Source organism: Ammospiza caudacuta, chromosome 24, assembly GCF_027887145.1.
Source record: "Ammospiza caudacuta isolate bAmmCau1 chromosome 24, bAmmCau1.pri, whole genome shotgun sequence".
NCBI lineage: Eukaryota > Metazoa > Chordata > Aves > Passeriformes > Passerellidae > Ammospiza > Ammospiza caudacuta.
Genome location: NC_080616.1, coordinates 7,001,426 through 7,025,577, shown reverse-complemented (window position 1 = coordinate 7,025,577; position 24,152 = coordinate 7,001,426). Strand labels below are relative to the sequence as shown.

The following is a 24,152-nucleotide window of genomic DNA, read 5'->3' as shown; positions in this document are numbered from 1 at the left end:
GTTTCAAACTTTGCACACTCCTTTCCCAGTGCCAGCTCCATTGATAAAGCTCCTTTTTCTGCTTTTAAACCACCAATTTGGGATGGTTCTTCTTCTTCTTCTTCTCCTTGTAAAATGCAGTGCTGAAGGTGGAGGAGCTGGGCAGTGCCCTGGCCATGCCCATCAGCAGCTTCTCCCTGACAGGGGCCTCCCCTTCCCAAAGCCTCAGGATGGTTTTTGGGGAGGTTTCTCCATGGATGGAGCCATTCCTTGGTGTTACCATGGAAATTCAGCAGGTTCATCCTCTCCTCCATGGCCTCCAGGACTCCCAGGCTGATTTGGGGTAGTTTTTCTTGCTAGAGAGTGAAGGTTATTGCAATTGTCCTGTCTTATAAGGAAAGTTCTCATCTGGGGGTTGATAACAGCGACCAAGGGCCGGGTGCTGGGCTGGGTCCCTCCCAGGGATTTGGGTCTGGGGGCTGCTGTGCCTCAGGTGGAAGCAGCAGAGGATGATTTCCACCCTCAGAAACCTCTCCCTGCAGCTCAAGCATCCATTGTCACCCCAGGGCTGTCCTGGGGGAGTCCCCCCAGTGTCCCACAGTGCCTTCCACCCCTCGGCTCCACCTGGGACTGAGCTGCTGCCAGCCTGGGGTGCAGCCCCCGGGGAAACCCTAAATACCCAGACCCCAAATACCCAGACCCTAAACACCCAGACCCTAAACACCCAGACCCTAAACACCCAAACCCTAAACACCCAGACCCAAAGCAGGGGTCAGATCCCGCTCATCTCCTGAGCTCCTTCTCCCTGCTGCCTGCTGCTGCTGTCCCAACCCGGGGCCAGCCCCCCCAGCCGTGGCTGATCCCCCGCAGGCCGCCGGGCACAGTGGGGCTCTTTGCCGGGTTTTTCCCCTCTAACAGGCTTAGTCCGTCGCTTTGTGCCTGGCTGCGGGGCGGGAAGGCAGCAGCGGTGCCGGGCTCAGCTCTGCCCCTCTCTCATCCCCGGGCAGGTTCGGAGCCGGCGCTGAGCAGAGGGATGGGCAGTGCCAGCCCCGGGCTGCCCGCTCTGCCCCCCGGCCGCCTCTCCTGGCCGGACCCCGCGCTGCTGCCGCCCCCCCGGGACCCCGAACCCCGGCGCTGGGGGTGCCCCGAGAGCCCCAGCCCCCCCGGGACCCCCGAGCAGCCCCTGCCAGCCTTCTGCCTGCACTACTTCGACATGCTCTACCCGGAGGACGCGGCCTGGGCCTCCAAGGGCACCGGGGAGCCGGCCCCGAGCAGCGGGCAGGGCGGGCGGGACGAGGCGAGGAAGGAGCCGGAGCAATGTCCCATCATCGACAGCCAGGGGCTGGGGCTGGGCACCGAGGGGGACCTGCAGGACAGCCTGCACCTGGAGGAGCACTCGCTGGAGCAGGTGCAGAGCATGGTGGTGGGCGAGGTGCTCAAGGACATCGAGACAGCCTGCAAGCTGCTCAACATCGCCGCAGGTGCGTGTCCCCGGGGCAGGGATGGGTGTGCGGTTGTGGGAGCCAAAGCCTCGCTGAGTTTGGGGGGCTGCAGCTGCCTGTGGGGGCCTAGGGGAGTGTGGCTGCCCCACAGGGGAGGAGAGGATGGAGAGGATGGAGAGGATGGAGAGGATGGAGAGGATGGAGAGGAAGGAGAGGATGGAGAGGATGGAGAGGAAGGAGAGGATGGAGAGGATGGAGAGGATGGAGAGGATGGAGAGGATGGAGAGGATGGAGAGGATGGAGAGGATGGAGAGGATGGAGAGGATGGTTCCTGGGGGGCTGCAGCTGCCTGTGGGGGTCTAGGGGAGTGTGGCTGCCCCACAGGGGAGGAGGGCTCGGCTCCCTGGCCACACTCACCCCCCTCGGCCCCCAGACCCCATGGACTGGAGCCCCGGCAATGTGCAGAAGTGGATCCTGTGGACGGAGCACCAGTACCGGCTGCCGCAGATCGGGAAGTCCTTCCAGGAGCTGTCGGGAAAGGACCTGTGTGCCATGTCCGAGGAGCAGTTCTGCCAGCGCTCCCCCGCCTGCGGCGACATCCTGCACGCCCACCTCGACATCTGGAAGTCCGGTGGGTGCCGGGAGGGAGCCGGGGAGGGTGGGCGAGGCTGTGCCGCGGGAGGTGCCCCCCTGATGCCCCGCTCCTCCCTTCCAGCCGCCTGGATGAAGGAGAAGGCTGCCCCCGGAGATGTCAGATACTGCGGTGAGTTCTGCTTTGGGCAGGTCCGGGGTGCCTGGGGGTCCCTCCCTGCTTAATTGCAATTACCCGGAGCTATGGGGTCCGGGCGGTTCATTCCCTTTGCCCCAGAGCAGCCCCAGGGCTCTCTGCAAAACCCAGCGAAGGGGATACGGCTCCATCCCCTCCCTGGCCCTGTCCCACGGCCCTGCACCCCTGCGGGCTGCACAGGGACAGCACTGAGCTGCTCTCCCTGCTCCAAGATGGGGAGAGGAAAGCAAATTTTCCATACCCAGAGCCGGGCTGAGTCTGGCTGGGAGCGGGGCTCCCTGATGAGGACTCGAGCAGCTCCCTGGGGTGATGCACGATCCCTTCCCTCCTCTCACCCGTCCCTTCCCGTGGCAGGAGGTGACACCGGCTGGGCCGACAGCGAGGTGGACTCGTCCTGTGCCGGCCAACCCATCCACCTGTGGCAGTTCCTCAAGGAGCTGCTGCTGAAGCCGCACAACTACGGCCGCTTCATCCGCTGGCTCAACAAGGACAAAGGTGGGCAATGCGCTCCAGAGGCCCCGGGGAGGGCGCTGGGGGGCTGAGGCGGGGCAGGAGATGCTGTAACCCCCCGTGCCCCGCTCCCCTGCCAGGCATCTTCAAGATCGAGGACTCGGCGCAGGTGGCGCGGCTGTGGGGCATCCGCAAGAACCGCCCGGCCATGAACTACGACAAGCTGAGCCGCTCCATCCGGCAGTACTACAAGAAAGGGATCATCCGCAAGCCCGACATCTCCCAGCGCCTCGTCTACCAGTTCGTGCACCCGGTGTGAGCGGCGGCAGGAACGGGGAACCTTGGCTGCTCCCTCTGCCCCGGCCACAGAGAGCAGCAGGACCGTGCGAGGCTTCCCCTGCCAGGACCTGCTGGCACCGGACACAGGGACCCCCTCACCTCCAGCAGGCCCTGGTGCGGGGCAAAGACCGTGCAGAGAGCCCTTGTAGCCCACGGGAAGGGTGGGCACCGTGCCTGGGCTCGTCCCCTCTCCTCTTCTCCCTCCCCAGTTGTGGCTGTAGGTGGCTTCACCCAGCCATTGTTCAGGGAGGAAAAAGCTTGGGGCATGAGCTGAGACAGTGGCACCCACAGGGACACCCACAGGGACACCCACAGGGACAGGGACATCCACTGCTGCTCATGGTGGGCTCCTGCCCCAATCCCTGTGGGAGCAGCCTGGCACCTGCCAAGGGTGCTGCCTGCCATGGAGCTGTGCCATTGGAACTTTGGGCACCCCTTGGGACAGGTGCATCCCCCCTTTGCCGTTCACTCCAGGACATGCTCAGCTGCTCCTCTTCACAGGGACTTGGGGCTGCAAATGGGAGTTCTGTATCCATGGCCCCATCCTCGTGCATGGGGCCACCAGAGCCCTCCTAAGCCCCCAGGTTCTGTGCCCTGGCTCAAAGCTCTTCCTTTGATTTGGGTTTTACTTGGACTGCCTGATTCTGGAGTTTGGGGAAATGGAGATGGCAGCTTTGCCATTTCCCTCTGGACAATAGATCCAGAGTGTGATCTGTCCGGGCTGGACAGGGGCAGAGAGCTGGGAATTGCTTCACCTGCTCATTGCACCAGAGTCAGAGTTACCTGGCAATGTTGATCTTTTATATTATAGGCTTTTTTTTTTTTATTTGGTTATTTGCTTTTCTGTTTTGGCTGGTGATGAGTTGTGATTTAGGTTCAAATGCCAAGGGTGGCCTGGGCTTCCAGGGATGTTCCATAGGAGCTTAAAAGGAAAAAAACACCTGATTCTTGGTCTCTTGATTTTTTTTTCCTTCAAAAATCTGCCGGTGCCAGCTACTGCCTTTCCTTTCTGTTCTTGCTCCGTGCTGCTCCCATCCTGGCAGGAGGGATGGAGGGCAGTGAGGAGCAGGGGAGGGACAAAAACTGCCTTTGGAAAAGGGAGTGGAAAAACAAAAAAATGGGAGGGAAAAAAAGAAGCAAACTCTTTCTTGTGATTTGCTGTGGGCACCTGACGGCAGACGGTGCGGGGGCACTGTGAGGACGGGCTGGGGGTGCCAGTAGTGCCCCAAATCCTGCGTCCCCCCACCCTGGCAGGGTGAGGGAGGGCAGCAGGTGACATCCCCCTGCTTTCACAGGCTCAGGAGAGCGCTGGGTTCAGGGCTGGGGCTTGGAACAGCCCCAAATGCGCATCACCTTGAGCCCCTCCGTGGGTGTCCCAAGGCTCTGTCCTGCAGTGGCACAGGAGTCCCCAAAGGCAGCGGCTGCTCCCCTTGTCCCCCCAGCAATGCATCCCCATCCTGCTGCACCCAAAACCTTGGGGAGGGGGTGTCACCACCTGGAGGTCCACAACCACCTCAGCCACCCCCCCAGGGGTGGGACAGACGCAGAGCAAAGGAGACCCCAGAGCCAAGGACGCTGACAGAGCTCGGTTATTTTCTCTTGCTGCTTTTTGTTGTTGTATCCACGGAAATACAATCACGAGATATATATATATTATATATATACTTCTTAAATTACACAATCAATGTACAAAAACCGGGGTGCATTGCTGAGACAGGTGGTTGGTTGGGTCTTTTCTGACTTTGTGGGTTTTTTTTCCGGTACCTGGCAGGGGCTGGATGGCTCCCGCCCACCGTGCCCAGCACACGGTGCTTCCCCTGCATCCACGAGAACACGGGATCCCTGGGGCCAAAAAATTCACGAACCAACGGAGGGGGCAGGAAAGGAGCAGGAGGAGCGTGCGGGAAGCCCATGGCATTGATGCTGCTAAGGGTGATGGTATGGAAAGAAATGAGAGATGATCTGTAGGGAAGAGCTGGGGATGGCAAACGCGCCCGAGGCAGGGGGTGGGGTGGCGGCAGCAGCCGTGAGAGCTGAGGCGTTGGGGACAGAGCCCAGGGGAGGAGGGGTAGAGCTCGGTGGGGACAAGCAAAGGGCAGAGCCTGCGGCCACTCCCCTGCCTTGGCGTGCCTTGATTTCAGCCGTCTTTGCCGGGCAGCTGCTCTGCCTGGGCTGTATCCTGAGCCCTCCTCCTGGGCTGCAGCTCCTGCAAGGCCGGACGATGCTCATCCCCCGTCCCTGCTCTGCTCCTGCCTCGCTTCAGGAAGGGGAGGATGGGGACCGTCCCCAGCAGTGCCCAAGGCAGTCCTCGCTGTCCCAGGCTGGGCATGAAGCTGCTCCCAGCAGCACCGGGCCCTGGTGGGTCCTTCTCCGGACAGCTCTGGATTTTAGGGCCATCTCACCTGGATCTGGTGTGCGTTGGATTCCTGCCCACCCGAAGGGCGATGCTGCTCCCTGCAGGCAGCACAGACCGGGCATCGGCTCGGGAGCCTCCTCCTGCTCCGGCGTGCTGACAGCCCAGCCGCGAGGAGGAGGAGGAAGCTGAGGAGATGCCAGCAAGCTCCATGGTGGGGCTGGTCCCACCTCACCTGGGCATCTCAAGGATGGTCACGGGGCTGAAGGGGACATTCACCCCCTTCCTCGGGGCGGCAGGATGAACTGGGGAGAGCATGGAAACACCAAAAAAAAACCAAAAAACCAACGGAGTCAGACTCCAATCCCTCTTGGTTTTCTGGGATGAATTTGGTTGGTCCCAGGAGCTTCGGCGCCGTGCGTTTCGGAACAGTTCCAGCCAATCAGAAGGCGGCTCATGATTTCAGTATCTTTAAAAACCAACCAGTCAGGAGCTCTCACTGGTTGGGCTTTAAGATCTTGAGGTATCGGCTTTTCGCTCAGAAAAAAAAAATAATTCAACTAACGTAGACGAACGGACAACGTCATCTTTCGCTTCACGTTATCTTAGAAGAAAGCGACTATGCAAAATACTCTTCGGAGACAACTCTTAAAAAAATAAAAGCTTGGTCGGAAAATATGTCTGAATCTCTAAGGGTGAGGAGTGAAGGACCAGACGGCAGAATGGCTGGTTGGCTGGTGGAGAGATGGAGACAACGGAGGGTGGATTTATCTGCTGACGGTGACGAGGAGCACACCACAAGACTTAAATTGCCTCCACATAGTTGGCGGGGTACAGCCCCAGCTGCCCGTTGTCCAAGCGCCCTTTGCACCACCCCTGCTCGTCTTCCTCACCAAGTTTGGTTAGTTCATCACCTGGAGGGGAAGGTGGAAGAGCTCATTGCAGGTGCTGGAAATTCTCCCACCCCCTTTTTCTCCCTGGGATGGAGCTGCTGGGGGTTTGCAGGACTCGTCCTGGGCACACCAGTTTGTAGGATAGAAAGGCAAGGGGTGACTCATGAGCCCTCACGTGCCCTGCCCTTTCCCATTGCTCCTGTCCCTTCTCCCTTTGGGCTCAGCTTCTGCCTTCCCTTTTCTGATATCTCAACTCTTTGAAGGGCTGGGCCAACTCAGAAATTATGGGAAGGATTTCACCCCCACAGCTCCAGCAGACAAGCCCCATCCTACCTAGCACTGGCAAGGGACCGTACCTGCTTTGAAGCTGAGCTCATCCTGCTCCTGCCCGTCGTAGTCGTACAGAGCCCGCACCCTCACGCCCTTCCCCGCCGACTCCTCGTCGAAGGGGTTGGCGCCGCCGTTGGCCTCGCTGGTGTTGAAGGAGTTGCTGCCCTCATCATCGGACCACTCAGCGCTGTAGGTCTGCCCGCGGTCATGGCTGCTCACGCTGGGAGGGAGAGGAGAGAGAGGGGTGGCTGTCACTGGGGACATCCCGCATCCCCAGTGCTTGTACAGGCACAGGCCGTGTCCCTCACAGGCCGTGCCCCTCATACTCTGTGCCTCTCAGTCTGTGCCCTCACAGGCCATGCCCCTCACAGGCCATGCCATTCACCGACTGTGCCCCTCACCGGCCGTGCCCCTCTCAGTCTGTGCCCCTCACAGGCTGTGCCCCTCATACTCTGTGCCTCTCAGTCTGTGCCCCTCACAGTCTGTGCCCCTCACAGGCCGCGCCCCTCACAAGCCGTGCCACTCACAGGCCGTGCCCCTCACACTCTGTGCCCCTCACACTCTGTGCCCCTCACACTCTGTGCCCCTCACACTCTGTGCCACTCACAGGCTGTGCCCCCCACAGCCTGTGCCCCTCACAGCCTGTGCCCCTCACAGCCTGTGCCTCTCCTCTCCCCTTCACGCTATCTCTCACCTCCCGCGCTCGCCCGCCTGAGCCCCCGTGTCGCCCGCGCCGCTGGCGTTGGTCAGGGCCACCCCCTCGCCCTTCTTCTGCTTCTCCTTCCGCGTTATCGTGTGCGTCAGGTCCGGGTTCCACTCCTGCAAGCAGAGTGACCAAGCCCTGAGTGCCCGGCTGCCCTGCAGGGCTGCCAGCACCCAGGCAGGGCGCCCAGCCTCACCTCAAACTGGGGCCAGTTCATGGGCATGCCGGGGCCGCTGGTGCTGCGGAACCACCGCAGGTCCTCCTGCGCGTCCGACATGCGGATGGTCTGCTCCAGCTCCCGGTACACGTTGGCGTAGCTGTGGGGAGAGACGTGTTTGGGGGGCTGTGGGTCAGGTGGGGCCCTGGGGACAGCGTGGGACAGGGACAGGCCCAGGCTGTGTCACCTGGGGACAGACTGTGGGTCCTCCAAGCCACCAGGGGGTGACAGGCTCCTGCACAGCCTCCTGCCACTCTGGCACCTCTTGGTGACCAGCATGGCCAGAATCTGCTGCCCCTACCTGCTGCTCTCGGCCAGGTTCAGGTGCCTCTTGATGTCCAGCAGCATCTCCTTGAGGAAGTTGAGCCTCTTCTCCTCGAACTGCTGGCACTGCTCGAAAACCTGCTCCATGCTCTCGATGTACTGTGGGGTGCACTTGTTCAGCTCATCCAGCACCTTCTCGTACTTCTCCTGAGTCTGCAAAGACACAGGAGGGACCCTGGTAGTACCTCGAGCACCTCAGAGGCTGTTTCAGGGTGCTGAGAGGTCTGGTTTGGGGGTCACCAGAGCTGGGGAGCCCAGACTGAGCCAGGAGCCTCAGTGGGTGGAATCAGCCCCCAAAAGTGGGGTAAATCCCTGCCCAGCTCACACTCCCCTGAGCACTGCCTGCAAGTCCTTATCCTCCAGGGACACAGGGATGGGAAAATGGGAACTGATGGTGGAGAAAGCAATGTGGTGGCCATCTCCACTGGTTTCCCTTGCCCAATGCCCCGTGCATCCAGCACAGGGCAGTGCTTCACACCTTTTGCACGTCTTGCTTGCACTTTTCCACTTTGTCTTGGAGCTTCTTCTGCTGCTCAGGAGTGTTGGACTGATCCGCCTTGCTGTTGGCTTCACGGGTCATGGCCAGCTTCTCCTCCTTGCACGCCAGGTGATAGGCTTTCTTGGCTGTCTCCAGCTGTGGGGAGGACACAGAAGGGACATCAGAGCAGCAGTCACAGCCCCCTGCCAACCCCTCTGCCTGTGGGGAGGTCCCACGTGTCTCTCCCAGCCTGGACTGGGGACACAGAGTTGGACCTGGGGACACAGGGTTTCCCCAGGACACTCTGTGCTTCTCTCACCTCCTTGAGCTTCTTGGCCCAGGGCTTCTGGGCTTTCCGGAAGCCATCCTCAGCCTCCTTGGCCTCCTTGAAGCCCCCCATGATCTGCTTGTGGTAGGCGTCCTTCTGCCAGTTCTTGACCTTCTCGAAGTCGTCGTTCAGGAGGCTGTTCTTCACCTCCTGGTGCAGCTCGCTCACCTTGTCCGCCTCCGTCATGATCGCGGCCCACGCCTTCTCCAGGCTGCCATACTGGGGACCTGCGGGCCAAGGGGACACCTGGGGGTCACCCTACTGCCCTCACCCCCTCCTTTTCTGCCAGGGGAAGCTGTGATTGCACACCCAGGTGTCCTGGGGAAAGCCTCCTGTGGGGAAGCCATGGTACCTTTCTCGATGAGCTGCCTCCACCTCTTGGACCAGTCGGTGAGCTGCTGGGCGTAGGACTTCTCGATCTTGGCCCGCTCGTGCACGCAGTTCATGAGGTCATTGCAGAGCCGGTGCCCATCGTCGATCCGCTTCACCGTGCGCTTGTAGTTCCCCACCTGGCATGGCCACGGGGACAGGCAGCTGTGGGGGCTGCGGCCACCCCACCTGGCTCAGCCCCAGCTGCCCTGGGGTGGCTACAGGGGAAGCACCAATTGGCAGTTTGGGGGTGCAAGGATGGAGCTTTGGGTTGGAGCTGCTCAAATCCAGCTCCCTCCAGCCCCTCTGTCACTCAGGGACAGCCAAGATTGAGAGCTTGGGCAGAGCCACCACAGCAGGGATGCTCTCAGGCAGAGGAGGGAGGTCAGCCCCCAGCCCAGGGGACACCGTGGGGTGCAGTGACAGTGGCGGTGGGGTCTGTGGGAGGAGAGGATGGCCCGGACTCACTCACCTCCCAGAAGCTGTCGGTTGTCTCCTCGGCGGCCGATGCCGACTCGTCATAGGAACCCGACATGGCTCCCGCAGGCGCTGGGGCTTTCCTGGGCAAACACCAGCCTCATGCACTGAGGGGACAGGAGAGGGGAGTCACAGGAGGTGCAGGGGACCCCCATTCCTCCTGCCAACAGCTCTGTGGGACAAGCATCCGGATACAGGGGACAGTGCCCACTCCAGCTCTGGACCTACAGGCTCTTCCAGTGCCCACCACCCACTTGGTGCCATCCAAACACCCTCGGAGCCAGCGGTGGTGGGAGGGAATCATGGGGAGCAGCACAGTGGGCACTCACTGGGCAGAGCCTGGCTCAGCACTGGGAGGTGCTAGGCAAGGGGCCATGGCAGAGTCAGGGGATGCGCCGCCCAAGAAATTCTCGTCCTGCTATTCCACCCTAATCCGTCCTGATCTTCAGAAAAATGGCATCCCCAGAGCGCCACGTGGCCCCGCAGCGTGGCTTAACCCCTGAGAGCTGGGAGGGGGTCGGTGGCTGGGGGTGGCACTGCATGGGGACAGAGCAGGGACTGTGGTGGCCGTTTCCTAAGTGTTCTCCTCATCATCCCCATCCTGACCTGGATTTGGACAGTGTTTCCACAGGAAAGCACTGGGCCTATCCTGCATGGCATCTGCCACCAGAATGGGGACAAGATGGCCATGGACAGCTCAAATTTCCTCCTGCTCTGTCCCTAAAAGGGCTGAGAGGGATGTGGCCGTGAACATCACACACCATCCCTTCCTTGGGGAGGCGGGATGGGCTGAGGAAGGCCTGTGCTCTGCCCTGTGGTGGGGTGGCAGGGCACAGCTGGAAGCACAGGGTCCCGTGGGGAGCACCGGTGAGTGCCCACGCTCTCCAGCTGTGCGCACAGCTGGCCCTGAGGTGTCCCCAGGCCGGGGCAGGGCACGGCCCCAGGAGGACGGGGACCTGAAACAGTTACTGGAGCACAGCGCAGGGCTCGCTGTGCTGGAAGTAACAGGGCCCGGCAGGGATTTAGTGATATAACCAGGGAGGCACCAATCCCCTCCACCCTCCCCAGACGGTTAAAAATAAACGCGTGACTGTCCCTCGCTCCGCCGCCGAGACGCAGATGGGTGGGGGACAGCAGGGTCCCCCCGCAGCTGGCAGCACGCAGCGCCCGCGCCTGCCTGGCACCCACGGCACCGCCACCGCCACTGCCTGGCACCCACAGCGCTGCCACTGCCACTGCCTGGCACCCACAGCGCTGCCACCACTCCTCTTAGCACCCACAGCACGGCCACCACCATTGCCTGGCACCCACGGCACCACCACTGCCTGGCACCCACAGCACTGCCACCGCTCCTCCCAGCACCCATAGCACGGCCACTGTCCCTGCCTGGCACCCACAGGAGCACTGTGCCTGGCACCCACGGCAGCACCACCGCCACTGCCTGGCACCCAGAGCGCCAACACTACTGCTGCCTGGCACCCACAGCGCTGCCACCGCCGTCCCCACCCCAGCAGGCTGCCCCGGTGCACCTGCAGTGGTGACAGAGCACCTGGTGGCACAGCCCCAAGGGAGCCTGCAGGTGCTGCGTGCACCATCCCCCCTGAAAGCTGCAGGCACAGGGTGTTGTGCCCTGGGTTTTGCTGCATGGCATGGCATGGCAAGGGCACCCTCAGGGTGACAGCTCCAGCGTGCCAGGGCTGGGATGGGGACGGCAGAGAGGGAGCACACCCATGGCTGGGTGTACCCCTGGACCCACGGGCACAGTGCCAGCCCCTGCTGCCCCAGCGAGCCACTCATGCCAGGGGGCACTGCAGACATGGCTGCTGCAGCTCCCTCTCCGAGCCACTACCTGGTCCGAGCCGCAGCCTGGGGGTTATTTTTGGCTCTGCATCACTTCCCAGCCAACGCTGCTGCCTCGGTGCCACGCTCCCGCCTGTGCCCCACGCACGACCATCCTTGCACGTGAGAGTGCCCACCGTGCCAGGCCGCCTCGGCCGCCTGTGCCACATGTGCCAGCCCCTTGCCAGCCCTGCCAGCCCCCGGCCCTGCCAGCACAGCCCATCACCTCGCATCAGGGCGGCCGGCGGTGATGCCTGGCGCCTGCAGAGCCGGCAGCCGAGCTGCGGCGTGGAGAGCTGCCAGCCCCAGCCAGGCGCTGCTGCTTGGGTACCCCGGGCCTGGGGGGCTCTGCTGCAGCCCCTCGCCTCCACGGAGCTGCCAGGGAGAAGCCACAGAGCGTTTGGCATCAAGTGACAGCGGAGTTTGTCCCAGCTCCTGCTCCACGTGCCCTTGGGCTGCTGCTCCTGCAGAAGCGGCCCCGCTGCGTCTCTGCTGTCAGCACACTCAGTGCTGGGCACTGACACAGCTCTCCTCACCCTCCAGGCAGCTCCTGCTGCTGCAGGGGGGTCTCTGCCCTCTGTGGGGGCCGGGCTGTGGCCGTGGCCCTGCACAGGCTGGAGGCTGCTGCAATGCAGAGGCTGGTGCTGCTGACACCGCGGGCACGGCATGGGCAGCTGCCCGCACCCCCATGGCAGAGCCCTGGCTGGCAGAGCCCTGTCCCCAGCGAGGTGGGACAGACCAGTCCTGCTGTCCCCTGTCCCCAGGTCGCTCTCTCCAGGTGTGTTTGTTGTCCCAGACCCAGCATCTCTCCTGCAGCCAAGATCAGGGCATGGGGATGTCACACTCCTGCCCCTGGGCACCTTGGCTGAGCCTGGTGGGGACCAAGGGCAGGAATGGCTGCAGAGCCTCTGGGCCAGGTTCCTCTGCTGCCAAGAGCATCCAGGGCGGGGGGGAAGCCACACTGGGAGCTGCACTGCTCTGTGGGAACCCAAGCAAGTGGGCTGGGCCTCAGGCTTTTGGCCACAGGAAAGGTCATTTGCTCTCCCTTAGCACGGGGCTGCTTGAGGGTCCATTTTGGGGTGCAGAGCCACTGCCACCATGACGCACCACTGTGGCCATTGGTGGCAAAGACAAATGGATTCAGCCAAGGAGGTCCAGAGGAGCCTGGCAGCAGCATCTCCCATCGTGGGAGATGCTGGAGCTGCTGTGCTGCATCCACCGTGGGTACCAGTGCCCATGTTCTGCTCTCACTGCGGCCACACACAGGGGTTGAGGTGGCAGCACATGGAGGGTGAAGTGGCCACCTTTGGGGGCTGAAGTGGCCAAGGCAGGTCCCAGGGAGAACCCGTGACACTGACGTGTGTCACAAGAGGCTTTGCAGCTGCAGGAGCTGTGCCTGGTTTGCTGCTCAGTGTGACCCAGCTGAGAGGCTGTGGGATTCCCACCCCAGGGCTGGTCTGCGTGTCCCATGGGGCTCCTGGGGCTGGCAGGGGTCAGAGCTCAGGGGGCCAGGGGGTGTGCAGAGGTTTGTCTGTGGTGTGCTGAAGCGTGGCCCCCTCCAGAGCCCACGGGGACCCTGTGAGGAAAGGGTTAAGTGGGTGCTGCTGATTCACGCTGGCAGCTCCGCATCAGCAGTGCCCAGGGCTCAGGGCTGAGCAGCCTCAGCACCCATCCTGCCCCCTCGTCATCAGACCAAGCCCAGTGCCAGGCAGGTCGTGAGCCTGGGCCCTTCCAGGGTGCTGTCTCCACGGGAGCAGGCTGGTGTAGGGTCCCTCCTGCATTCCCTGGCAAAGCCCCTTTGGCCGCAACATGAGCAGGGCTGGACCCTTGGGCAAAGAGCCAAACCCAGAACAGTGGGTGATTCCCCCCGGGATTTCAGCCAGAGCAGCACCATGAGGCTGCCCAGGACCCAGCAGGGCATGAGGCGGCTGCAAGGGCAGCAGGACCATGGAGGAGACACGTTGGTAATGCTGGGAAACTCCTGGGAGCCACTTTTCCAAGGAACCCTGGGTGGGATGTGCCTATGGCAGCCTCCTTGCTTCCATCAGGGTCATCTGCACTGATGGGGGATCTGAGGCCTGGGGACCTGCTGGACCCTGCAGGGTCAGGGCTTGTGGGCTCCCCCAAACCAGAGAGGAGGTTCAGCGACCCAGGAGCAGCAGCAGGAGCCTCGTGTCCTGTGCACAGACGGGAGCCTGCCGGGGGCCAGGTGCTGCCAGGTTGCAGTAGCCAGGGGAGATGCGTTTGCTCCAAGCCCTGGCAGGGATCGTCTTCACAGCTCACGTGAGCTCTGCAGAGAGCTTCCCCTTCCCCCTGAGCTCCCAAAACCTCCCTGCTCAGGGCACCCATTAATCTTCCAGGGATTTTAGGAGCCTCGTGCAAAAATTTTGGGAAGCTTGCTTGGCGTTTGCAGATAACGCAAGTGTCTCTCCAGGGGAGGCTGCAGCCCAGCTCAGGGACAGAGGATGTGCCGGGAATGCGGATGGGGAGCGTGGATGGGGATCCCTGGAGGGGCAGCAGCAGCAGGATTGCCGACACCCTGCATGTGCTCAGGCCTGGGGAAGGGACAGGGGGCTCAGCCTCAGCTGGGGGCTGCTCTGGCTGCCCAGCTCTACAGCTCTGCCTCATCCTGCCGTGGTAAACAAGGCTGCTCGGACAGCGAGCAGGGATTTGTGCAGTCCCGGGAGCCGGCTTCAGGCAGAAATCCAAAGATGAGGTTTGCAATTAAAGGCAGAAGTGGCAAACGGGGATGGTGGAGGATACGGCGGTGCCATCCCCCCCAGCAGGGAGGGGACACGGAGCGTCACGCGCTGCCACGGGGGTCCTGTCCCCTGAGCCTCGGGGGATGGACCCGGGGCTGGCGGCGACAGGAGGCAAACGGGGCTGCTGGGAGCAGGGGAGGTGGAGGGACAGTGGAATTTCAGCTGTCTGTGGTGGGGAAGCTGACCTGGAGCCAGAGGGGATGGGAGAGTGGGGAGATGGGGGGGCAGCAAGGGAGAAGCTGGGGGGACACGGCTGAAAGGAGGGGGGTCAGTGATGGGTAAGGTGTTTGTTTATTTGGGCAGGGGGACAGCAATGACAGGGACAGCACAAGTTCACCCCGTTATTTGCAGATGGGGAAACTGAGGCACAAGCCCGGGAGTGCGGCAGCATTGCAGAGGGGGTGTCCCTGTCCCCAGCACCCCACTGGACACACGGAGGGGGTGAAGGTCATATCCCCCCCCCAACCTCCCTGGCTTGCAGAAGGGATCAGGGGACGCTGTGTGCTGCCGGGGGCTGCAAAGCCATGCTTTACTGCCCGGACCTTGCACAGCAAGCCCCCCGCCATCCCCCCATCCCCGCAAGGGACCCGGGCATCCCTCACCCCATCCCGGCGAGGGACCCGGGCATCCCGCACCCACCCCCGCAAGGGACCGGGAGTCCCTCTCCTCGCCGCCGCAGTCACCCGGCTGTCCCCGCGGGGGCCGCGCTCACCTGCCGGGGGCCGGGGGGGCCGGGGGCCCGAGGCCGGGGCCGGGGCTCCGCTCGCTCCGCTCCGCTCGCTCCGCTCCCGCCGGGCAGCGGCGGCGCGCACGGCCGCGGGCACGCGCCTGCCCGAGCCGCCCGTTGCCATGGCAACCGGGATGGAGCCGCTGCTGCGAAAATCATCGGGGGGGGAACGGACCCCCCCCATCCCCGCGTCCGCGCCCACCCCGAGTTCCGCACTGCCGCCAGCCCCCGCAGGACCCCCGGCCCCAGACCCCCGCCCAGGGCACCCGCCGGGGCCGCCCCACTGCGGGGCCGCGGCCCGGGGGCACAGCCCCCACGGCAGAGCCATGGCGGGGTCGGGTCCCGGGCTCCGTTAGGGCCTAATCGGACTCGTTTTCCCCGGGCCATGAGGCGGGGGGGGGCTCTTTGGGGACCCCCCCCGGGGTTCCTGTCCTGCTACCCCGGGGGTCGCTGTCCCTCCTGCACGGGACGGGACAGAGCCATGCCCTCCCTCCGCTGCTGCCCCGGCCTCTCTGTCACCCCCGCGGATGCAGGGGGGTTTTGGGGCTGAGCCACAGTTTTTGCGGGAACAAACACCCCAAAACGCCTTCGGAGAGGCAGCCGGTGCCGCCTCCTTGCCAAATGTGCCAGCTGGGAACAGGCTGGCAAGGGAATCGGGAACAGTCTTTTCCCCCCGGCAGGGCTGGGGATGGGGGTGAGGGTGCTGCACACCCCAAGGCTCCTTGGAGGGGAGCAGGGCAGCTCCCCCTCACTGCCATCTGCCCATCTGCCTCCTCGCAAGCCCCGGGGCTCATGCTCGGGGTCACCGGGCTCGTGACAGGATGGGATTCCCGGGGGCAGAGGGGGCTGGAAGCGTCGGGAGGCAGGCAGGATGCGGGTGGGGGTGATGACAGGCTCCCCGACACTGCGCCTGCATCCCCCCGCGAGCGGGGGATGTCAGGGAAATTAAAAGCCAGCAGGAGACGAGAGCGTCCAGGCGAGTAACCGAAGCCGCTGCAGAAGCCGCAGTAATGAGGCTGCCGGGGCCGCTGCCGCCGGGATCGGGTTGCCCGGAGAATGCGACCCGGTCCCGGGGGGCTCTGCCGGCCTCCGACGCCGGCTCAGCTTTCCCCTGACGAGCGCCTCGGACTGCCTAATGAAGCTCGGTGGGGCTCTCCAGCCCGCCTGCCTTCCGGCTCCCGTGCCACCCGAGCCAGCACAGCTCATGGCCCACAGAGTGTCCCCAGGAAGGCTTCACACCCTGAGACCCCGGGGGTTCAATGTCCCCGGCCCCAAACAGGAGTAGGATGGATGGTGGTTCCTTCAGGAGCAGGGGATCTTTGCCTGCTGGTGTTTCAGGGTGAGGAACCAGAGGGTGCTGAATGTCTCTGCTCATGGTCCTTTCAAGCTGTGAGTTGGCAGTTCTCAGCACAGGGTCACCACTGGGATGTCCCAGCTGCTGCCTTCCCTGAGGGGAAAATGTCCTTGGCATTAAACATGAGGTGACAAACGCTCTCCAGGATGGTGGCAGGGGGACCTCAATGACTTGGGGAGGTTCCCCAGTGCAAAGAGCCATTGCCACCAGCTCTGTGGGCTGTGCAGGTGGCACCAGCTCCGGTCTCCTTCCCTGCAGCTTGGGCTGTTCCACGCAGGGAGCAGGTGGGAGCTCTGCCTCCTCAGTTCCTTCACCAAAAACTCGGTCACGACAAACTTTTCCCCGGCTCTCACCATCCCACCGTTTACTGTTTGCAGTGGTAAGTCACTTCTCCTCCTCTAAATGAGTTTCCTTGTGGGAAGCAGCAGACGGTATTGGCAGGAAATAAGCCCTGATTTATGGGGCCACTTGCCTCTCTGGAATTACAGCTCCGTGAGCGCAAGCGGAGGAGTCAGAGCACATGAGCCCACACCGTGATCCCGGCGAGGCAGAGCGGGCAGGAATGAAGAGATGCCACCAGGGATCAGCCGCCTGCCCATCAGCCTGGCAGGAGTGCCGGCCCTCGCACGAACGGGGGGGTTTGAGCACAGCCAGCCCCAGCAAGGCGGGGAAACGCGTTCCCTAAACCCCGACAGATCCCCGAGTTATGGGGCTCGCTGTTTATGGGAGAGCCCACGGGCCGTCCAGGGAAGGCTGGTGTGGATGGGGGCAGAGGGCATGGAGGATCCCGAGCCCATTCCTGCCCTCCAGAGCCTCTTCCCAGGGCAGGGCAGAGCAGCAGCTGCGGTTTGGGGCCGGATGGGGCCGGTGCCCCACGCTCGCCCCATGCCCGGGCTGCGCCGCCGCTGCGGATGCGCCGCCGGTCCCAGGAGCCCTCCGGGGAGCTGGGAGAATGCAAGCGCTACTTTGCATCTCTAATTAGCCGCGGAGGATAATTGGCGGCTCTGCGGCAGACAGGCAGCCATTGTGGAGGGCCCCGCGCGGGGCAGGTGCTCCCAGAAACCCAAATCCCACCGAAACAATTCCCTTCTTGTCTGCCTGCGGCCGGCCGGGGCGTCCTCCGAGCCCTTCCGGGGAAGGGGCTGGGGCAGGCACATAAAGGCTCCATTTTTCCTGGGAAGCAGCGTGGGGTTTGCTGCGGGCAGCTGCCCAGGAGCCCGCACATTCCCCCGGGGCACAGCGCTGCTGGGGCTCGCTGCCCCCGGCCCCGCCTGCTGTGCCACGCTGGGGACAGACGGACACTGCCCGGCCGCCGCTGCGAGCTGCGGGCTGGATGCGGCCTCTCCTCCTCCTCCTCCTCCTCCAGGAGCATCCGCGGGAGCTCAGCAGGCCCGGAGTTTGCCTTCGAGGCGTTGCACAAACTCCGGCCAGGTTGGCACCCCCGGGACAAAGTCTGTGCCCGGGCAGAGCCGTGCCAGGCTCCATCCCCGTGCCCGGGCAGGGAGCAGCACGGCTGGCACGGGGCATTCCCAGCGAGGGGATCCCACACAGAGCCCAGCCCAGGCTCCGGGCTCAGGACGTGGCCCCGGTCGGGGCTGACACGCTTTGCTGATGTCCCTTCCCTTGTGCACGTCACTGTCGGTCCCTGCCGGTGCCTGGGCTCATTTCCCTCAATCCTCGTACGGTTTAACCCCGCTCCCGTCCTGCCGCAGCCCCTCCGGCGGCCGCACACCACGGGAGGAGGAAGAGGAGGGAGAGGAGGGAGAGAAAGCGGCCAGGGGGGCACAAACCAGGGCGGACCCCGGGCAGGGCAGCACCTCCAGCTCCGGCCGAGCCGCTGCCGGGTGAATTCCTCTGTGCTCCTGCAAAGGGAGCGCAAAACCCCAGGAGGGGAAAGGACCCCGGGGGTTTTGGAGTCAGGGAGCCGCAGTGCCTGATCTCTGCTTGGCTTAGGGCTGGGTTTGCCCGGGGAAGGCGACGCGGGGGCCGGGGGATGCGGGAGCAGCCGGGGAGGCTGCCGGGAGAGCTCTAATCCGTTTAGCAAAGCACTCGCTTTGCCATTTCCGAGGCGGGAGGTGCAGGAGCTGCGAGCTGCTGCAGCACAGGCACGGACAGCGACAGCGACAGCGCCCGCAGCGTGTCCGGGCAGCAGGGACAGCTCCTGCCCCGCGGGACGGGCCGGGCCGATGCCGCAATTGTCGCAGCATCCTTGGGGTCACCCCGCGGAGCTTCGCCGCAGCTCCGTCCACGGTGGCCCCGAAAGGAAGAACGGAGGGGGTGACACGGCAGCAAAGCCCCGGGATGGCACCGGGCGGCTCACGGCGCATCCCTCGATCCCTCCCGTTCCCCGCCCGGCACGGTCCGGCACGAGTTGGGAATCACTTAAACCGGGTCGGGCGCGGAGCCGGCTCAAACAGCGGCGGGGACAGCGCTGTGACAGCGCCCCGGTGCCCGGGACACCCCTGCGCCCCCCGGGACGCCCCTGTAACCCCCGGGACAGCCCCGCGCCCCCCGCCCGCCCCGCCGGCCGTACCTCGGGGCCGCGGGGACAGCGGCGGAGCCTCTCCCGGGGCCGGCGCTGCGCATCGCGGGCAGGTCGCGGCAGATGGGGCGGAGGGAGGGGGTAAAGATCAGCTCGGAGATTAGGGCGGCATTTTTAGCCGACCAATCCCCGGCCCGGCGCGGCGGCTCCTCGGCCGTGCAAGGTGACAGCGCTCCCGCCGCGGGGACGGCGATGGGCACCGGGGCACCGGGGGTCCCCCCGCCCCTCCTGCTGCCCCCGGCCCTGCTCCGGGGTGCCCGGTGCCCGCCGCGTTCATTCAGGACGTGTCCCCCTCCCCCGGAGCCGCTCCGTTCGCTCCCGGGGGTTCGAACCCCCAAACCGGGCGGGACAGAACGGACGGAGGGGACACGGCTGCAGAGAAACCCCTCGGGAACGAGAGCAACCGCGGCTCTCCGGGATCCCGGGCAGGGCGTCACAGCCCCGCTCCGAGGGACACCGGGCACGGCTGGGGATGTGCAGGGATGGCACGGCTGGGGACATGTGGGGATGGCACGGCTAGGGGTGGCACGGAGATGTCACGGCTGGGGTTGACACGGGGATAGGGCAGGGATGTCACAGCTGGGGACATGTGGGGATGGCACGGCTAGGGGTGGCACGGGGATGTCACGGCTGGGGACATGTGGGGATGTCACGGCTGGAGGTGACACGGGTGGGGAGGGAGCGGCTGTCGCCCGCTGTCCCCATCAGCACCGCCGCCCGTTCCCAGGCGGGAGGGGGCCTGCGCTCTGCACAGGCAGTGCCGTGGCCATGCCCGCCGCCGGGGGCCTTGGCGCGGCGGAAGCGGCGGTCCGGCGCACGCGCAGTCCTTTCCGGTCGGGCCCCGCCGCCGCCGCCACGGTGAGGCCGCGCTCGGGCCATCGGCCGCGCATCGCCGCCATCCCGGGGCCTGGGCCCCCCTGTGGGGCATCTCCGTGATCGGGGCTCCAGCCCGGCCGTGCGGGGAGGGAGGGATTGGGGGCGCCGGGCCGCGGGGCGGTACGGGATGTCCGGCGCTGGCACCGGAGCCTCCCGGCCCGTGCGGTGCCTCGGGGGTGGTCCGTGATCCGCGGGGGGTCAGTCATGCCGAGCACGGAGAGCCCCGGGCCCGGCTGGTCTGGGAGCACCGCCCGTAGCCGATTTCCCGTGCTGGGGGCGCTGCCGGGATCGGTTCCGGCTCCCGGAGGGGTGAGAGGCTCCCACGGCTCCCGGTTCCCGCGGTCGGTTTGACTTACCGGCAGCACCAACAGCATCCGTGGCGGGGCTGCCCGAGCCGCGGCCCTGCCCCCGCTGTGCCCGGGATGATTTAAGGAGCCAAAGCTGGGAGCGCTCGGTTTTCCCTCCCGGGAAGCGCAGCTCGGGGGCACCGCGATCGCTGTCCCCGGTGCAGCTGTTGGTGCCCGAATGTCACCGAGTCCCGCTTGCTGTGCCCCGTGCAGATGTTGATGCCCAAGAAGAACCGAATCGCCATCTATGAGCTGCTGTTCAAGGAGGGCGTGATGGTGGCCAAGAAGGACGTGCACATGCCCAAGCACCCCGAGCTGGTGGACAAGAACGTGCCCAACCTGCACGTCATGAAAGCCATGCAGGTGGGAGGGCACGGGGGTGGCACGGAGCGGGGATTGTCCAGAGAATGAATCCATTTGGGTTTAGGGGAAATGGACATCTTTGAGTTAGAAAGCAGCTGTGTAGTGTGACTGTGCCTGTTCTGGGGAAAAGCCTGTGCTCGGAGAAGCTGCTTCAGTGAAGGGCTGAGATAAGGGGGGGAGACAGGGGCATGGGAGTGGGGGTCCCTGGGATGGTGCTGCCTGCATGGGAATTGTCCCCTGTCCCTGTCCCCTGTCCCTGCTGAGCCCGGTGTGTGTGAGGGGCTGGGCGTGACTGGGATTCACTGGGACTGACTGGGGGCTGTCCCCGCAGTCCCTCAAGTCCCGGGGCTACGTGAAGGAGCAGTTTGCCTGGAGACACTTCTACTGGTACCTGACCAACGAGGGCATCCAGTACCTGCGGGATTACCTGCACCTGCCCCCCGAGATCGTCCCGGCCACGCTGCGCCGCAGCCGCCCCGAGACCGGCCGGCCCCGGCCCAAAGGTCAGCTCAGGGGGGCACAGGGGGCTGGGCAGCCAGGGCACTGCCAGATCTGTGCGATTGGCTGTGAAATTGTGAGCCGAGCAAGGAAATGTGGTTGGGGTTTGTGGATTTTTAAGTTGGAAGTGGAGTGGTGCTCACTGAGAGGGGTGGGGAGAGCTGGGACACACAGTGTCCTGCTCTGAGTGGGAACAGGTCATCCCCAGGGACTGGGATTGCTGGGAGCACACCTGGGAGGTGGGAGTGTGGAGGAGGTACTGTCCAGGGCTGGTGAGCCACACCTGGCATCACCTGTGGCCAGGTTGGGTGTCCCCCGTGTTGGGTGTCCCCACTCTGGGACGCTGAATGTGCTTCTTCTGGGACAGGGCTTGTTGTTAAAGGTAACAGCAAACTCCTGCTGGGGGAGCAGCAGAGCCCACAAAGATGCTGAGGGGTTTGGAGCATCTCTGTGAGGAGAGACTGAGGGAGCTGGGCCTGGTTAGGATGGAGGAGAGGACACAAATACCCACAGAAATGCCCAGGGGACGCTGCCAGACTCTGTTCACTGGTGCCCCATGGCAGGGCAAGGAGCAGTGGCCAGAAACTAAAATACAGCAAGTTCCACCTCAACATGAAGGAGAACTTTCCACGTGGGTGGCAGAGCACTGGAACAGCTGCCCAGGGAGGGTGTGGGGTCTCCCTCTCCAGACCCACCTGGACACATTCTTGTGTCACCTGCTCTGAGTGGCCCTGCCTGGAGAGGGGTTGGTCTGGGTGATTGCAGGTGAGCCCCAGCTGCTCTGTGATTCTCTGTGTTGGACTTGCAGCTCTGATTTTCCCTCGGTGGGCTTTCACACCCCCAGGTGCAGGGGTGCAGCCAGATGTGCTCCAGCTCTGGAGGATCACATGGGTTGTGCTTTTTTGCTTCTGAGGCCAGGGGGTGCTGGCAGTTCACCTCCAGCTGCTGTAATTTGTGTCTGAGCCAAACAAAACGGGAGCATCACCTGCTTCAAAGGAAGGAATTGCAGAGAAACTGGGAATTTGCTGCTTTCTTTGATCTCTGAGTTGCTTGGATGTTCCAAGATTTGTTCTTTAGATGCTGTGTTTATCCAGTGAGCTTAAGGGAGCTGCATCCCTGCTGGGAGGGAGGGAGGATGGCAGCCTCTGGCTGGGGTTTGTGCAGGAGGAGCTGTGTGTGGTGTCACAGGGTTGTCCTGCTGCTGGAATCCTCCTCAGCCCCATCTGGGCAGGGATTTTTGGAAGGATTGCACTTGGTACTCTTTCTTGTTATGGATGACCTGCTTGAGGCAGCAGCAGTCTGGGAGACACAGAGGTGGTGGAGTAAAAGAATTATTGCAAGAACTGTGTTTTTTATGGCCAAACCAATGCATGTGGATGTGCAGGAGGGCACTGGGGTGTGCCAGGTACAGCTGGGTCCTGTCTGGGTGGGCAGACCCCAGCCTGGGCACCAGGGACACATCCCAGCCCCTGAGACGAGGTGGTCCCACCACAGCTGGGTGTTCCTGCAGCAGTTTTGTCTGGTTTTAATCTGAGATCCCACAAATAATCTGCTTTTACTGTCCTGAACCTGTTCTGCGGGGGGATTTGGGGTACTGACAGTGTGGCTGTTTCAGGTTGGGGTGAGAATTCCATCCTGCAGTTTGGGACTCAGCTGTGCACAGGCTTGTCAGCCATGGCAGATTCCCAGTTTTTCTGGGATTTTTACCAACAATAACATTCAGCCCTAGATTGATCACCAGAAGACTGTTGAGATGATGCTGTAAACCCACTTCTCACATTATTTAACTTCCACCCTGCCACAAGCTGGGACGCTTGAGCAGATTTCACCCTTCAAGTGAAATTCCCTTTAGTAAATCACTGTTCTCCTTAGGTGTATTCTCCCGAGCTGCCCCCGGTGCAGCACTGCTGTCAGACCCGGTGCTGTTCTGCACCTTGGGCTGCGGGAGGTTGTGTTTGAGCCCTGGCAGAGCGGGGTCTGAGCTGTGCTCTGTTACAGGTCTGGAGGGCGAGCGCCCGGCGCGGCTGACGCGGGGCGAGGCTGACCGGGACACGTACCGCCGCAGCGCCGTGCCGCGTGAGTGTGCCCCCTGTGCCCCTCCCAGGGACAATTGTCCCAGCCCTAGGGCTCCTCTCAGAGAGAAAAGGGGAAGATGAGACTCTTGGCATACTTTAGAGTCTGTATGTGAGGGTGGATGGGAGGTGTGCTGGAGTTTTGTCCGGCTGAGCTGTTTTCCCTGGGGTTGGTTCAGTAACTCAAAGACGCCCATTTACAGCTGTTGCTTTGCTGTGTTTAGCCCCAGTTTTAGTTCTGTGGGGTGGTTAAAGCTTTGCTCCCAGGCAGGGGGTTCTGTGGGCACTGACTGCTTCTCTTTCTGCAGCTGGTGCTGACAAGAAGGCTGAGGCTGGTGCTGGAGCAGCCACGGAATTCCAGTTTGTGAGTGTTTGCATTTGAGCTTTGCTTCCTTTTTTTGAAGGCTTTGGTGGGAGAGGCTGGAAGGTCCTGCCTGTGGGATTCTGAGGGTGTCAAAGGGGCTGGAAACTGTCACCCTTCACAGGCAGCTTGCTTGCTGTGGGGAAAGGACGTGGTGGGACAGAGGCCAGTGACAAGTTTGAGTGCAAGCTGAGCTCTTTGGAGATCCATGGTTTTATACTTCAAAAATAACAGTATTTTAGATGTCATCCACAGAGCTGGCTGGAATGGGTTGATGTTGGTGGCGCTCACCTGGCTAACCTGTGCCATCAGAGAGCTTTGATGATGTTTGTTTTTGCTGTCATTACTTGGCACTGTGATTTCTAACACTCTCCTTTTGCTGTTGCAGAGAGGTGGATTCGGTCGTGGACGTGGTCAGCCCCCGCAGTAGAACTTTGTGCTCATGTTTTGTGTATAATAAAAGAGGTGAAAATGCCACTGGGTTCACGCCTGTGTCTGTGTGAAGTGCACAAACAGAGCTCACGAAGCACAGCGTGACTCACATCTTTGGCATCTGGAGCAGCACTTTGGGAGTGACTAAATGCAGGTTCTGGTGCAGGAACTCTGCAGGTTTAGGGGGTGTGGAGGTGAGTCCTGCAGGAATGCAGGAGCATTTCCCATCTGCCCAGGGCCATGCTGATTTCCTGCCATGCAGCAGCGCTGGGCTGGGGCTGAGCTGTGCTGCAGATGGAAAACTCAGCTGTGCCAGCCCGTGTCCCTCCGATGGGGACACAGCCCGCGTGGGCGGCTCCGCGTGTCCTGCGCCGCTGCGCTGTCACCTGGGCTGTCACCTGGGGGGGGACCGAGGGCGGGGTTGGCGGCAGCGCCGGTGGGAGGGGGAGCGAGTGACGCTGTGGCCGCCACCCGCCGCCAGATGTCGCTCGGCAGCCGGTGACTAATCGG

At 63.2% G+C, this 24,152-nt stretch overlaps 3 protein-coding genes across 5 annotated transcripts; 2 read left to right on the top strand and 1 right to left on the bottom strand.

Moving 5' to 3' along the window:
• The first annotated feature begins 1,012 nt into the window (after positions 1 to 1,012).
• SPDEF (SAM pointed domain containing ETS transcription factor) lies at positions 1,013 to 4,107 on the top strand. Its single transcript, XM_058819560.1, has 5 exons — positions 1,013 to 1,460; positions 1,855 to 2,052; positions 2,137 to 2,184; positions 2,563 to 2,703; positions 2,799 to 4,107. Exons 1-5 carry the CDS (start codon positions 1,013 to 1,015, stop codon positions 2,975 to 2,977), a joined length of 1,014 nt encoding a protein of 337 aa, XP_058675543.1. The 3' UTR covers positions 2,978 to 4,107.
• Positions 4,108 to 4,587: 480 nt separating this feature from the next.
• Positions 4,588 to 14,867, bottom strand: PACSIN1 (protein kinase C and casein kinase substrate in neurons 1). 3 transcript variants are annotated; one of them, XR_009275649.1, is made up of 10 exons: positions 9,465 to 9,622; positions 8,976 to 9,132; positions 8,615 to 8,850; positions 8,296 to 8,451; positions 7,795 to 7,970; positions 7,473 to 7,593; positions 7,268 to 7,392; positions 6,600 to 6,793; positions 5,586 to 6,264; positions 4,588 to 5,451 (listed from the first exon to the last, which is right to left on the bottom strand). XR_009275649.1 is itself a non-coding variant. In XM_058819309.1 (10 exons), the coding sequence occupies exons 2-10, from the start codon at positions 9,525 to 9,527 to the stop codon at positions 6,155 to 6,157; spliced, it is 1,338 nt and encodes a 445-aa protein (XP_058675292.1). In that variant the 5' UTR covers positions 9,528 to 9,576; positions 14,783 to 14,867; the 3' UTR covers positions 4,588 to 6,154. The 3 variants fall into 3 exon arrangements, 2 of the variants coding, with proteins under 2 accessions (XP_058675292.1, XP_058675291.1); XM_058819309.1 differs by adding an exon at positions 14,783 to 14,867 and having other exon boundaries at positions 4,588 to 6,264; positions 9,465 to 9,576; XM_058819308.1 differs by having other exon boundaries at positions 4,588 to 6,264.
• A 4,627-nt stretch (positions 14,868 to 19,494) lies between these two features.
• RPS10 (ribosomal protein S10) lies at positions 19,495 to 23,684 on the top strand. Its single transcript, XM_058819306.1, has 6 exons — positions 19,495 to 19,551; positions 20,130 to 20,279; positions 20,611 to 20,782; positions 22,776 to 22,853; positions 23,158 to 23,213; positions 23,599 to 23,684. Exons 2-6 carry the CDS (start codon positions 20,130 to 20,132, stop codon positions 23,638 to 23,640), a joined length of 498 nt encoding a protein of 165 aa, XP_058675289.1. The 5' UTR covers positions 19,495 to 19,551; the 3' UTR covers positions 23,641 to 23,684.
• The last annotated feature ends 468 nt before the right edge of the window (positions 23,685 to 24,152 follow it).